The sequence below is a fragment of the Brassica oleracea genome, chromosome C3 (assembly GCF_000695525.1).
Source record: "Brassica oleracea var. oleracea cultivar TO1000 chromosome C3, BOL, whole genome shotgun sequence".
Lineage (NCBI taxonomy): Eukaryota > Viridiplantae > Streptophyta > Magnoliopsida > Brassicales > Brassicaceae > Brassica > Brassica oleracea.
This window is the reverse complement of record NC_027750.1, coordinates 1,818,043-1,833,638: the sequence shown is the minus strand read 5'-3', so window position 1 is coordinate 1,833,638 and position 15,596 is coordinate 1,818,043. Positions and strand designations below refer to the sequence as shown.

At 34.5% G+C, this 15,596-nt stretch overlaps 2 protein-coding genes and 1 pseudogene across 2 annotated transcripts; 2 read left to right on the top strand and 1 right to left on the bottom strand.

The window, feature by feature from the left end:
- Positions 1 to 3,497: 3,497 nt before the first annotated feature.
- Positions 3,498 to 6,039, top strand: LOC106328867 (porphobilinogen deaminase, chloroplastic-like). Its single transcript, XM_013767398.1, has 5 exons — positions 3,498 to 3,862; positions 4,694 to 5,099; positions 5,173 to 5,379; positions 5,448 to 5,625; positions 5,700 to 6,039. The coding sequence occupies exons 1-5, from the start codon at positions 3,630 to 3,632 to the stop codon at positions 5,810 to 5,812; spliced, it is 1,137 nt and encodes a 378-aa protein (XP_013622852.1). The 5' UTR covers positions 3,498 to 3,629; the 3' UTR covers positions 5,813 to 6,039.
- Positions 6,040 to 6,161: 122 nt separating this feature from the next.
- On the bottom strand, positions 6,162 to 10,110 carry LOC106328322 (serine carboxypeptidase-like 35). Its single transcript, XM_013766747.1, has 8 exons — positions 9,783 to 10,110; positions 8,451 to 8,558; positions 8,131 to 8,319; positions 7,776 to 7,864; positions 7,364 to 7,663; positions 7,097 to 7,233; positions 6,779 to 6,871; positions 6,162 to 6,548 (listed from the first exon to the last, which is right to left on the bottom strand). Exons 1-8 carry the CDS (start codon positions 10,057 to 10,059, stop codon positions 6,290 to 6,292), a joined length of 1,452 nt encoding a protein of 483 aa, XP_013622201.1. The 5' UTR covers positions 10,060 to 10,110; the 3' UTR covers positions 6,162 to 6,289.
- A 2,578-nt stretch (positions 10,111 to 12,688) lies between these two features.
- Positions 12,689 to 13,269, top strand: LOC106334086 (annotated as a pseudogene).
- Positions 13,270 to 15,596: the final 2,327 nt, after the last annotated feature.

The window sequence follows — 15,596 nt, the reverse complement described above, 5'->3', positions numbered from 1 at the left end:
GTTTTCCCTTTCAGTCACGTCTCATTACGTTCAGTTTCTTTTTAGTTTTTTGCATTTTTTGCATGAATATTGTCGCTGGTTTGTATACATCACTTGAAGCTTCTATCTGTTATTTTGTCTTAATTTTGAGAACTATCATGCAGCCATTAATATGTATTAACCAACTGAAATATTAAATACTTTATATAGGTTCTCACGGTACGATGCGATGTTCCACCAGGACATAAAACACTACATTATATATAAAAATAATAAAAAAATTACATTATATATTTAAACAAAACGACCCCAAAAACTAAATTATAATGGATGCATACAACAGCTACAATAGCTATAATTCACTTACTACAGATATTAAACATTATGAATCAATGTATTTCACATTACGTTAGCGAAACGTAATAATTAGTAGTTCTAAAAACCAAACCGAATAAAAGAAATAAGAATATACTTATCGAATGGTACATATAGTTAAATGGGCCTAACTGAATGTAATTTTCACAAATATTACTAATAAATTGTATCTATACAAATACAATGTAACTTACAGATAGATACGAGTCACGCAGAAAAATATATAAAACTAGTTACAACTTATACTATATCGCAAATAAAGAATATTTATCAGAGCAGTTGTTAACACACAATATATACTAAGTACGAAAAAACATAAAAATCCCTAATATTTGATTGTTATATATTATTTATTTCAGTCAAATGCTTTATTGGATTTAAAATATTAATTTTTATATATATTGTTAATTTAAGCTTATATTTTACTCTTAATTGGGTACTTATATCGTGGTTATGGAAGTTTTTATCATATAATAACTTAAGAGGTGCATCTAATATCCAGATATATTATGTAATTATTAATTCAAATGTATATATTAGGACACTCATACCTAAAATGAAGATGAACTATGCGTTGTATTCATTAACAATATTGTAAGCAAAAAGAATTCAACAAAGTACCATGCAATCATATCTTTCACCATCAATGCATCGTTAATTAGTTTATATCAAATTTAAGATGTCCAACATGTCAAGCTATGATACTTTAATATTATTATTTACGGTTTACACAATTAATAATTAACTCCAATAATTAACCGATCTAATAATAAATTTTACAAATAAATATTTATTTAATCTATAATTACAAGTTCGTCTTTTTCCTCACAATATTTTTAGATTCATCCGGCTCCAGAAAATTACTAAAATATATGTGATGGCACCATGAAAAAAATGGTACTTATCAATACGTCATGAGATATATTTAATCTTCAAATACAATAACATATACTGAATTTAACTAATATGTATATTTTAAAATATAACAATTATATTGAATATTTACTAACTATTTACATAATTTTCAAAGTATCATCCCGCCCGTAGGGCGGACCGGCCCTAGTAGTATATATAGAACTTATCTCCTTTAAAAAATATATATGTTTTTCATTTTTTCCAATTTATATATTAATTTATAAACAATTATCTTTAAAATATTAAATATTTATTGTTTAAGGGTATGGACGATATACATTATGATACTAATGAATTATATATTTCTTTTAACTCACGCTTTTCATTTATTTTTTGGTTAATTGATTATTATAATTATTTATTAGTTAAGATATACAATTATATTGTAATATATATACATAATTACTCATTAAGCGTAAAAAACAATATTAGCCATTCTAACTATTAAAGTGAGAGTTTCGTTGAAATATATTTTGTAAATAATAATATTGATTTTTACTTTACCAAATAGTCAAAAATATTGAATATATGACAAGAACACAAACAATTATGTTTATGACATTATTAAAAGTTAAAAACATTAACAAACATCCGCGCGGACGCGCAGGTCAAAAGCTAGTCTTTTATTAACGACGATGACAGACTATTATGACCCGACCCGACCCGACCGAGCACAGACTAATATGGTGTTAGCTGTACGCTTTTTAGTTAGGCCCAATAAGAATGAGTCCACGAGATTGATAAACAGACGGTGGGAAAAGATCGGGTTCGGATCGGCAGATCCGGATATTTCAGATATATAAAAATTGGTACCGATCTAATATTTACTAAACTTGGATCGGATTCGATTTGGTAATTTCGGATAAATCTGAAATAACCGTACAAAAATCGATTGCAGTTTGGATTTAGCTGTTTTTATCCGAACAAATTCAAAATGGATGCTTTTTACCCGACTTATCCAAATACTCTAATCAATTATAAGAGAAAAGATCAATAAATATCAGAATTCTGAAATTAAATAAAAATAGATTTGAATAAATTCACAAGAGAATAAAATCATTCTTGAACAAACTAAAACCTACCTTTATTTAATGAGTCTATGAACCAAAAATCAGATATGTCGGATAATTGTTCGGATCTTGGATAATACCTGATCCGATCCGGTACCCGAAACATAAATGAAAATATACCCAATCGGGTATTTCATCATATCTGGATCCGACCCGAAACTCAATTTTCAGATCAGTACCAGTTCGGAATTTCGGATCCGAAAAATATGCTCCATGATGATTGGTTGGAATGTAACTATAGAAAATTTACTTTAGAATTTAGTCCGTAGGATTTTTTTATTTAGTTTTAAGTGATGTAACTTTAGTTTTATATAGACAAAAAGATGGAGCTTCAGAAAATAAGATTTTTACGTCTATTTTTTTTTGTTTTTTGAGCTGTAGCTTTAATTTTTTTTGTCGTAACTTTAAAAACTATATAAAGTACGATGGGTGGTTTTTTGTAGCTTTAATTATTTTTTTTTGTTTTTTGAGCTGTAGCTTTAAATTTTTTTGTCGTAACTTTAAAAACTATATAAAGTACGATGGGTGGTTTTTTGTAGCTTTAATTTTTTTTGTCGTAACTTTAAAAACTAATACATAAAGTACAATGGGTGTTTACATCAGCTTTATCTCTGCTTCGGCCTTGGGATATTAGTTAAACTAGAACACTATATTATTTAGCGAATTAACTACGACGGGATGGGGTAGCTCACTTGGTAAGGACCATGTGAGCCAATTGTCATGCTCACGGGTTCGACGCCAGGCGGAGGCGAACTGCCCATTCTGTCACCAAATGCGGTACTGGGTGTTGGGCTTTGTCCCCAGCCCAGGTAAAGCCCTCCTGGGTGAAGTGGACCGCTGCCTAACCGGATCCAGGAGAATGATCCACGTAAGTGGGGAACCTCTGGATTATCAAAAAAAAAACAAAAAAAAAAGTACAATGGGTGGTTTTTAAGTCTGCAAATAAAAAGGAAAGTTAAAGTCACTGCCCAACCAATCACTCTCGTACACTCATAAAAGAACCGTAATTTGGGCTTAGGCCCATGAGATAGTTAAACGTTCGCGCGCCTAATAAGTATGAGTCAACGAGATTTGAAAAATGGACGGTGAAAAATGTATCAGACCACGTAACTCTGGTATGGATTACCGTAGACGATTACATCGGCAAAATCTGACTATCCTATCCAAAATCTTCGTAGAGATCAGAAGAAGAGTCATCAATTCTCCATTTGAAGCTCACTTTCTCTCTTTTCCCTCTAAATCTCTCTCCAACGATTCCAAATCTTACTTCTCTGAGCTCTTCGGAACCCAATGGATATCTCTACTTCCTCTTTCCATCGAGCTCACAAAGTCTCTCTCTTGCGTCGTCAACCCTCTTCCCCGGTCAACTCTGTCTCCGTTATCGGATTCTCGCTTCCTCGGATCACTTCTCCTTCTCTGGATAAATGTCGCCGGAAACGGAGCTCTTTTGGCGTTGTTAGAGCTTGTGTTGCTGTGGAAGAGAAGACACGAACTGCTATCATCAGAATTGGCACAAGGGGAAGGTAAAAGTTTCTCTCTTTATTGCTTCCCGTGTCGTTCACTGAATCTGTGAATGCTTGAATGGTAATGGGTTAGCCTTGGTTTCCTAAATGCTGATTCAAAGTCTCGATTTTTATCAGTCCTCTGTTTTGGATCAGCTTCCTGGGGTTGAGTGAGTTAAAGTGGACAGTGTCAATCACTTGGCGTCTTATGCCAATCTCTGCTTTGTTTTTTTGTTTTTTTAGAATTGGCACAAGGGGAAGGTCAAAGTTCTCTCCTTTATACTTCTAGTGTGGTTCCATGGTCTGTTCTGAGTCTACGGCCGCTTGATTGCTAATGGGTCTGCCTTGGTTTCCTTAATTATGATTCAAAGACTCGATTTTGATCAGCCCTCTGTTTGGATCAGCTTCCTTGGTTTGAGTGAGATATAGTGGAAATGTCAATCACTTGGCTTGTTTATGTTGATGGTTTAGAGATGAAATGTAGTGCTTGTGGTTCTCCTTGGATAATCTCGCATCGTTTCTGTGTTTCTAGTAGCCAAATCTTGTCTTGTGATTAGTTTTGCATTAGTGGTGAATTGATTTTAGCTTTGATGAGTCTTCGTTTTTTCCTGTGGACAATGTCACTTCTTACCATGTAGATGGTTGGGTGATTTAGTGTAATTTTTCTGGCTAGAGATGAAATGTGGTGGATTAGTATTGTGATTCGGATTGCATTACTGGTGGACTGAGTTTAGCTCTGATGTGATTAGCATTGTGATTAGTGTTGCATTACTGGTGAACTTAGTTTAGCCTCTGATGTGTATTTGTCATCTTTGTTGTTTCTGCTTATATCTCTCTCACTGTGTAGGACAGTCCTTTAGCACTTGCTCAAGCCTATGAGACACAAGCCAAGCTCCAAGCGAAACACCCAGAGCTCACTTCAGAAGGAGCCATCCACATCGAGATAATCAAAACAACCGGTGACAAGATCCTCTCTCAGCCGCTTGCTGACATCGGTGGGAAAGGTCTCTTCACCAAAGAAATAGACGAGGCGTTAATAAACGGTCACATCGACATAGCTGTGCATTCGATGAAGGATGTCCCTACTTATCTACCCGAGAAAACGATTCTACCTTGCAACTTAGTGCGTGAGGATGTCAGAGATGCGTTTATCTGTCTGACTGCAGCTTCGTTAGCTGAGCTTCCGGCTGGAAGCGTTGTGGGAACAGCTTCTCTCAGGAGAAAGTCGCAGATACTCCACAAGTATCCTTCATTAGCTGTAAGTTTTCACTTAGTGAAGGAGACTGATGTTTCTTATGACTTCATTATCTTTCTTTTAATTGCCTCTGCAGGTCGAAGAGAACTTTAGAGGGAATGTGCAGACAAGACTATCAAAGCTTCAAGGAGGAAAAGTCCACGCTACTCTATTGGCATTAGCTGGTCTCAAGAGGTTGAGTATGACAGAGAATGTCGCATCGGTCTTGTCTCTCGATGAAATGCTTCCTGCTGTTGCTCAAGGAGCTATTGGAATCGCCTGCAGAACGGAGGATGATAAAATGGTAATGTCAAAGCTCTCTGATGAATGTTTACTTTTGGATTTGCATCTCTGATATGCTTACATATGTAGGCGAGTTACTTAGCATCGCTGAACCACGAGGAGACAAGGCTAGCGGTTGCATGCGAGAGAGCGTTTCTTGAGACGCTGGATGGCTCATGCCGTACTCCTATCGCTGGATACGCTGCCAAGGACGAAGAAGGCAACTGCTATTTCAGAGGGTTGGTTGCTTCCCCTGACGGTACTCGAGGTATGAAAACGTTAGTATACATTTTCATTGGAGAAACATCATTTTATTTCTTATATGTTTAATCTTTGTGACAGTTCTTGAGACCTCAAGAAAAGGTCCGTATGTGTTTGAAGACATGGTCAAGATGGGGAAAGACGCTGGGCAGGAGCTGCTTTCTCTTGCTGGTCCTGGCTTCTTCGGAAACTAAGCATTCAAAGAAGAAAAAGAAAAAAAGGAATGGCTGTGATATGGACAGAGTCTAGGGTTTAGGAGTGTTTCCTACGTCATTGACAACTTTTCTTCCACCTAAATTAGTTGTAACTTTTATTATCTTGAGAGAAAGATAAGCTTGTTGTATTGATTGTTTGTATTTAGATTAAATTCTCTTGCAATTGTACCTTTTTATCTATAGAGGAACAAAAAAAAAAACAGAGACTTTTTGCACACTGAAAGGTCAATACTAGTTTGTGTTCAAAAAAAAAGAAAAAGAAAGGTCAATACTATATTCCTAATATAATCGCCAAAATTATCAAAATATGAAGACAAATGTATAAAAATTCATTCCAACTAACGCAATGTTTTTTATTGATAATTCGAAACTCATTGTAGTAATTGGGTACATAAGTGTACCAAACGACAGTTTCGAAACATAACAACTTGCCATATAACTTGGTGGCGGTAATGATCAGAAACGTTTTGAAGGCAAAGGGGTGGAAGAAAGGAAGTGAGAGAACAAGGAAAGAGATTGGGCTGGAGCAAAGACCGGAACCTGATGACCGGCTCCTCTCACGGTTGCAAATGTTAATCCTCCGGCGTAAGTCTCAACCCATCCAGCTACTTGACTCTTGTGGAACCATGACCTCCATGGTGACTCCACCTTAGGTCTCATCTTCTTTATGCTATAACGTGTAGATGTTACTGGAACTCTCCCATCCGTATCTCCACTATATTCAAAATCAAACCAATAAAACTTATTAATAAGTAGAGTGATTAACCAAGTATATTGTATATATATAGTTGTTATAGTTTCTTCTTCAATTTCATGTAGAATTTCTATACATTAAAAAAGTTGTGTTCTAAAAATAGGTATAGGCAAACACCTAGAGGGCATAAGCAGAAACGCCTAGTCCCCCGTCGAGACGCTAATCTTTTATCAAACGTATAGATAATATACCTATAGATCCAGATGCGGAGGCCGCCTGCCAAAAGCTTCTGTATGATGGGAATCACGGTGGGAGGAGCATCGTTCCACCTCCTTATTACCCCGCTGAATCAAACACACACACACACACACACACGTTACACGGACATACGTATAAATTGTGTTCATTAGATACGTGGTCAAACTATAAACCGGATTGTCCATCTTTACTAAAATGTTTTACTAAATAACTTTTTTTGTAACTGAATATACTAAATAACTTATAGCGTCTAAAGTGAAAACGAGTGGAGTTTCTAGCCATTGTTTCTGCGTAACGTAACTAGGGCTAACCTGCATGGAGTGTATGGATAAGGAAGGTTTGTAACGTTCGCATGAAGTGCAACCTGCACATCTTTCCGATTAAAATAGTTCTCGGCATAACCTTCAGTGCATGGATCATACCCAGCCGGAAAGCTATCCCACAAGTCCTGACCATTCGAAAACATTGAAACTAATCAAGTTTGAGAAGGAAATAAAATGAAAGATGATCGTTACGCTACATTATATATTATCCCTAAATCTTATTACTAAATTTGCATAGTACATGTATATACGTACGTGTGAAGTTAGGAGACGAGGAGACACAATGAGTTTAGGTTTTCTTGGAGAAAAAGACGACGAATAAGAGGAGAGGCAAACGGGAGTATAGATGCTGTATATATCGATATCGCCGTAAGCTTCCATGAAAGCTTTGAAATTGTCGGTACATTCTACGGTCTGGTTGCTCGTTTGCTCTTCCTCAAAACGGCACATGCCATGGATGTTGCTGTGGATCTCGTCAGATACTATAGCGTGACTCCATGCGTAGTCCACTAGTCCTGCCATGTCTGTTTCCTCATTGATCACCGCGTTACCAATCTGAAAAACCAGTCAACTAACCATAAGTACCTTTTATTTTACTTATATATTGCAAGAAAAGTTTTTTTTCCCTTGTGTCCGCAAGTGACCTTACTACTTAATTAGTACATACCATGAAACCCTTGATATTGATGTGCGAGCCTCTTGTAACCTTCTTGTTCCTGTCGTAAATGGCATTCGCAAGTTGTGGAACGTAGTGACCTAATTAAGAAAAAGAATATAATTTCATATACATATTGATTTTGGAGAACCTTAATCCAAAAAAAAAAACTCTGATAAAAATATAGGGACCTAATGATTGTCTTCATTATTTTCAGTGTGGAGAAAACAGTTTTTTTTTATATTTATTTTCCTTTATTTCATATGTTTAAATTTATTATATTATATGTAATGGTTTCAGATCCCAATTTCGATAAAATAAAATATTAAAAAGATTAAACTCATAACAAACCGGATTAAGCACTTACCGGCGTAACTCTCTCCGGCGATGTAAAACTCGTTGGATCGGTACTCAGGAAATTTCATGAACCAGTTGATCAAGAAAGCAAGAGAATCCTCTGCACTAACTTGATCTCCAAGCTTATGAAGATCCATTGAGTTATTGGTATACGAGAACCCAACCCCAACCGGTGCTTCCAAGAACAACATATTGGCCTCTGCTTAATTAACATATTTTTAAAAATGTAACCCACTTCTAATACTGTATACTTACATACGTGTATTCATTATATTTAAATGCAAGTATCATGCATATTATAAATATGGTAATTTAATTCGATGCAAGTACCTTTGTTCCAAGAGAACTTATTGAAGGTAAGGTTGCTACCGCTGGAGCGAACAAGGAAAGGGCCTAGTTCTTGTGCAGCTCCATAGGCTATCGATGAACAACCAGGTCCTGCATATAGTATAATTTTAGTTTTAATATTGTAAATGCTTTTAATTTGTAGTTAGTGACTGAATTGCTTAGTATAATTAAGAGTGTTACCATAATGTAACTTTTAAACTTTATTGTGAAATTTGGCGAAAAGTTTCACAAAAATATATTTGACTAAAAGACATGCAAATTAATTATTTATTGTCACGGGTTGGAACAAAGACGTCGATATATTGTCACGGGTTGCTGTCGATGGATACCAAAGATGAATACAACAACGCAATCATTCATATAAAAGCTAAGGCCGCTATTCTTGCATGCCTACTTAAAAGTTTTTTGTAGTAAAAATTGAATTTTTTAAATACTTTTAGTCTATTTATATACTCCATGTATTTGAATATTGAGCATCTTATCTTATCTATATCACCATTTAAATATACGAGGTAGATATTTCTCGTGTTCCTAAATATCATTAATATTGGAATGTGAACCGTGTTATGGACAAACAGTATCCAGTACTAAATTCGTTGAATTAATGAACAACTACCAAGAATGTGGACAGAAAGTAGATAAGGACAAAACAATCTAGAAACAAGATTTGGAGTTTTGCACATTGAATGTTGAGTGGGGAAAACAAAGGCACTGAATGGTATAAGTCCAAATAATTGTCAGAGAGCCAGACCATTGTAAGTACATACGTCTCCGGTAAGTTAAAAGGTTTTACCGGATATGAACCAGTTTAAAAAATACAATGCTGATTTTATAGTTTATTGAGACCTGTAAAATTATTGCAACATGATTGCTAGTTTTCAACAACTATCGATGTACTGATTGCAACAACAATAGATCATTTATGATTCTAATGTGTTTGCAACGGCCACAATATATACATATAACATTTTTTCAGTTTCACATTAATAAAACTTTGACTATAACAGTGTCCTAAAGAGGCAATAGAGTATTAAAAGCTGTTTTACAAATAGTATTAAGGTAAACCAAATAAACAATATACATACACTTTTTGCTAAAACAAAACAAATTGTACCTTCTTTTTTTATCAACGATAAATTTTATCAATTCAAATAGTGTAAGGATGATACAAATTGTACCTTGTTATGAGTCTTATGACTGAAATCCACAATTAAAAACCATTACAAGTTTTTATTATCAACTACGTCAAATAATCTTTTTTTTTTGTCAAAGAAATGTTGTTAATGTAGAGAAGAGAGTGAGAGAGAAACTGACCTCCGTTGAGCCAGAGGACAAGAGGACGACCTGAGGAGTTTCGTTGGGCTTCAAAGAACCAGTAGAAAAGTGCCTTTTGCTTCTGTCGTGGCCCGAGATTCACGTAGCCGGCGTAATGTCTGAAGTTAACCGGTGGTTGGCCAGGCAAACCGGTTACCAGGTCATCTTCCTTCCTCCCGAACGAAGCCGTTGCCTTCTTCTCAGGATTCCTGCCCAAGGCTATCGCCGGTAACACCAGGACGCATAGTAGCCAAAGTGCGTTCTTCTTCATCGCCATACACTTTCTCCTCCTCTTTCAGAAAGACAGACTATTAATGATCTGATGAAAAATGCCCCCACTAGCTCTTTTTATAGCGTTTTAATTTTACTGCACGTCTTTAAAACGCACATAGTGAATTATTATTTTTTAACCTTTTGTTTTTATACAGGAAAGTTGGTTTAAGTCTTGGTTTTATTTTATTTCCTTGAGGCACATAGTGAATTTTTAATTTTCTAACCTTTTGTGATATTTAAAAGAAAACATTAAAAGTAGAAGACAAATTTACTGTTCTGTAAACTTTGGTAAAGAGATTTCCTAACTATGTGACTCTTTGAAACTCATGCGAGGTTTTCAATTCAATTGTGTATCTAGTAAAAGTAGGAATTTTTTTATATCAGATTCAAGTATTGACTAGATACTTCGTAGGAGAAAAGCATTCACATCTTCGAAGTTATCAGCAGGCTACAATATTGATACGTCTGCTTCCTCCGGCATTAGGCTCAAGACTCTCAACCCATCCAGCTACTTGATTTTTGTGAAACCATGACCTTCACAGCTCCACGGTGACTCCACCTTAATTAAGTCTCATCTTCTTTATGCTATAACGCTTAGATGACATAGATGTTACTGGAACTTTTCCATCTGTATCTCCGTTACAACCAAAAGAACCAGTCTTTTAAAAAGTTAAAAACTAACTAGCAATAAGTAATTAATGATTAACTATGTATACTTAACGTGAACCAAACTCAAATACACCAATGTTACTGATTTAAGGATCATATTCTATACTAACGTACTTAATTGCATTTAAATAACATGGAAATTTTCGCTTATATCTGATTGATTTTGATATGAACATGTTACATGTAGCATTGACCTGCAAGCTGTGTACGGGTAAAAATATTTGTGACGTTTGCATGGAGTACGTTCTGCACACCTTTTCTATTGAGTCTTAAAATAACCCGTGTCTTACGCGAGATGAGATTATTAATTTGGTTATTTATAAGATAAGAAGACGTTATTAAGTGTGTTTAATGTGGATATCAATTTGGTTCTAGGTTAGATTTTTTAGACTTTTCATTGGCCACAACTTATGTGTAAAGGTTTAGGATATATGAGTATCAAAGGGTTTCTATTGGCCACAACTTATGTGTAAAGGTTTAGGATATATGAGTATCAAAGGGTTTCTATTCAGTTTGAACAAAAAATAATATAATCTAACATAATATATATATACAACATTCATAATTGTTATATAGATTATGGACCATCGGTTTTATTTTTTTAATCATTTAATTTTTCACTAATAAAAAGTAATAGATAATATTTGATAATTAATCTTGCATTTAGAATTTTGGACGAAATGATGTCAATTTGATTTGGTTGGTTTCTCTTTTATGAGTTAGAGGTTATTTTGTAAAATTTGAATAATGTGAGGGTTTTTTTTAATATTTTCTTTTGTCTTCGCTTCGGTTTAATCAGACAGAGCCGCTTGGAAAAGAATAACCAAACCGATTGGAATAGAAAAAAGGAGGTTAAAAAAAATTTACGTCTAAAAGTTTGGGGTTAAAAAGCTTATGCCTCCGTTCCGATGGTTAAAAACTTTTACCAGCAGAAAAAAAAATCTCAGAAATAAGGTCGGAGAAAGATGTTGCAGAGCAAGGTTTTCAATAAGAAACAAGAGGAAATGCGAATTCAATTTACGTCTAAGAGTTGACCACAACTTATATGTAAAGGTTTAGGATATATAAGTATCATAGGATGTCTATTCAGTTTGAACTTAATTTTCGGACAAAAAAAATGATTGGAGGCATCACAAAAGTGCTGGAGGTTAAGATGAAGAATGTTGTAAAAGAATTCTTATAATCAAAAATCTCGATTTTATTAAGATGCATAAGTATAAAACTGATATAGTAAATAGATAACTACCAAAATTCTGAAAGGCAAAACAACATTATTAGGTAAAATAAAAATATGGCATTAAGCAAACGAAAAAGACTTCGAGCATGATCAACTCTCCAAGTCTGAATTCTTATCCTGCTATAGGAATCCTGTGACAGAATACAAACACAAGAATATAGAAATTAGCATAAATTATAATTAGTTTTGAGCTAACCAATAAATACATATGCAATTTTTGAAGTTTTGTATACTTACTTCGATTTGAAGTTTTGTATTTGTGCCATGTTAGGATCAAATAAGACTTTAGAACAACCTTATAGGTTGGTTACAAAAGTGAAGCCACCTAATTAAGAAGCATAAATGTTACGATACTAAAGAAATAAGTAAGAAATTTTTAATCTGCAATATTATATTGCTAACCTAGTCTCTGAAAAGTTGACAGACACGCAGTTTCTTTGGTGTTGTGTTATCATATAATTAAAAATGTGCTAGGTAATGACTCAAAGCTGTTAAAAAATTATTAACTATTAAATGGAAAAGACAAAAAAGTAATACTCATATTAAAGATCATGAAGAAAACGTTATTCCGGTTGATAAATAAAAACGTTATTCCAAACAGACATGGACGTTGAAAGAATGGAACATATAACTGTTTTTTTGTCATCCACACGACATGGACACACATAAGATGAATATATATTACTGTGATCACCATGAAGAGTCCCAAATCTCCTTTTAGTCTCGACATGGCTTGCCAAAAGACTCATTTCGAGAAGCAGATTCTCGACTTGAATAACAAAATCTCCAACCTCAAGAGCCTTAAACTTTCCAAAAATGTCGACAATTTGTTCCAACAGCTCATGTCCACGTGCTTGCCCACGGAGACAAATATCGACGTTGAAAAGTTGTGCCCAAAAGTCCAAAACATCAGAACCAATCTCATCAAGCGACGTAGTGAAGCTATAGGGTATTCAGAGCAACACTACTCTACGGTCTAGGAATCTCCTGAAAACAACCCAGTTCACCATTTAGATCTCTACCCCTGCTTACTACACTAACTACCTCAAACTGAGCAAGGTCGAGGTCGAGTCCCAACCAAGATCGCGTTCGTGGGCTCCGGTTCGTTGCCCTTCACATCCATCATCTTAGATACGTTCACCTCCCAAATACGACGTTCTACAACTTTGACATCGACCCTCAAGCCAATTGACTCGCCTCCCAATTTATCTCACACGATACTGATTTTTTTAGTTTTAAGTTTTAACGTATCTCGTGTGTTTTAGAATTGAAGAAAATAAGAAAACAAATTGTGAGAAGGTCTATCTAAGCGACACGTGACGAAGGTGGTGTGAATGCACTAAAGCCAGTGCTTCTCCTTTGATATACAAGGATATCATATAGTTTCTTTTAATTCACAAATCTATATTCTCCATATCGTAATATGGCCTTTAATGGAATGATGAAGTGGATCTTCGAATGGGTACAGGTAAAAAAGAAAAGACGGAAGAAGGAAAATCTCCAATTTCTCCATATATTTTATTGTACTGAGTATGACTTTTGCAAATTGCTAAAATATATCCTGATTTATTCGAATTGGTCATCCGGAAAACATCTAAACGAAGAAATCCGACGTAGAAGTTGGGAACGTGGAGACTACGATACTTTTTTCTTCTTTTAAACCTTACCTTCCTTTGATTTTATCATTTTTATTATTAAATTAATCTTATCAACATGAATATTTGTCCAATTTTTTCCACTGTGTTATAAACCATTTAGTGATCGACCCATTTATCAGTCCGTGTAGCAAGACGGGCCAAGCCCATCCGCAGGATCATACTGGCGCCTATCTACTCTTGTGTTTATCTACATTATAGTTGGTGTTTATCTTACGTATTGCTAGTCATTATCTAGTTAAGGATAAGTACGATCTCATGTCGATCCAGTACTTAGACCGTAATTACCATATGTATATAAAGACCAGTTGGTCGACCTAATAATACACACAAGTTTCCCTCTTCATTCACAACACGTTATCAGCACGACCTTGTCTCTAAACCCTTCCAAAAAATCCACCACCCATAAATCAGAAACCAAACGATCTCTTGCTATTTTTCGACGACTCCTAAAGCTCTTCCAGTCGCCTCATTTTCTCTCTGTCAACAACCAGCAGCAGCTCTCTCTCCTCACAGACCGTTCAACTCATCACAAAAGGTTCAGGTATCTTCAGAAAACTCAAAACAAAACCAAAAAGGATTTAAACCCTCAGCCGCATACATACAGCTACATCTAGCCGTATGTCTTTGCAGAATAAAATCTAAAACCCTAATCTATTTTCAAAGCTTAAATCTCGTTTTGTTTCACCCTGTTTAAGCTTGTTTGATTTTTTTTTAATCTTCCTAATGTGAGTTAATTGCTAGAACCTTTTAGGTTGACAATTACACCATTTTTTTTTACATATCCGACTGCTGCATCAACTTAATCTGATTGTTTGCTTGCATTAGAAACTTGTTCTTGAATGTTTAAAGTCTTTCTCTGATATGTTGAAATCGACTAGAACCTGTCTCAAATTTGAAAGAATTTTTTTTAATATTTTTAAGATAAATCCGATTTTTCTTATAGATAAATCTGAAATTTTAAAAGATAAATCCGATTTTTTTTTGATAAATCTGACTGAAAACATATATTATATATTTTAATTCTTCCTATTTTTTTAAAAAACCTTATATCTTTATCTTAAATAAAAAAAAGGATTTTCAGCATTTATCAGAAAAATATCGATTTTTTTTTCCTAATCCTACTAGGAATAGGAATTGCTAGTATTTATCTGAAAATAATTAAATTTCGGATTATTACTGATATACTAGCATTATCAAATCATTATATTTAATCTGATAAATATCGAAAACAAATAAAAGTAAGAAATGATTGCATTTTTTTTGAAAATTTATACTAATCTGATTTCATGCATGGATTTTACTTTATCTCGATTTTGTATAGGTTTAACTTTACCTTCATGCATGTCACATGAAATCATCTGATTAGAATAGATCATTCACACTGATTAGTTTACTTTCATGTCGAAAATTGATAAAACTGATCAGATTTCATGCAATAGATTTAACTTTATCCTAGATGTATATGTTTAACTTTACCTTCCTGCATATACATGAAATCGTTTGGATCATTGAAAAAAAAATATATTGTTATTTACTTGCATTGCTTGTACCCGACTAAAAGAGTATGTGAATGATCCGATTATTTTCTTACTAATGGGGATAAACTACAAATATTTTTCAGATGTCAAAGATTGCGAATCTTGATTTCAGTGCTTTGAAAAGCAATGGTGACAACTACCTGGAATGGGCGCTTGATGCAAAGATCAATCTGCGATCAAAAGATCTTGGTGACACAATCACCAAAGACAACAATTCCAGTGACAAAGACAAGTATAGAGCTATCTACATGATACGCCACCATCTCCAAGAGAACTTGAAAACTCAGTACATGACCATGGAAAATCCATATGACCTTTGGATCGCTTTACAGCGAAGATATGACCACCAGAAAACGGTGTTGCTTCCAAAGGCTCAATATGACTGGAAACACATAAGGTTCTTGGACTACAAATCAGTAGACGAGTACAACTCAGTCCT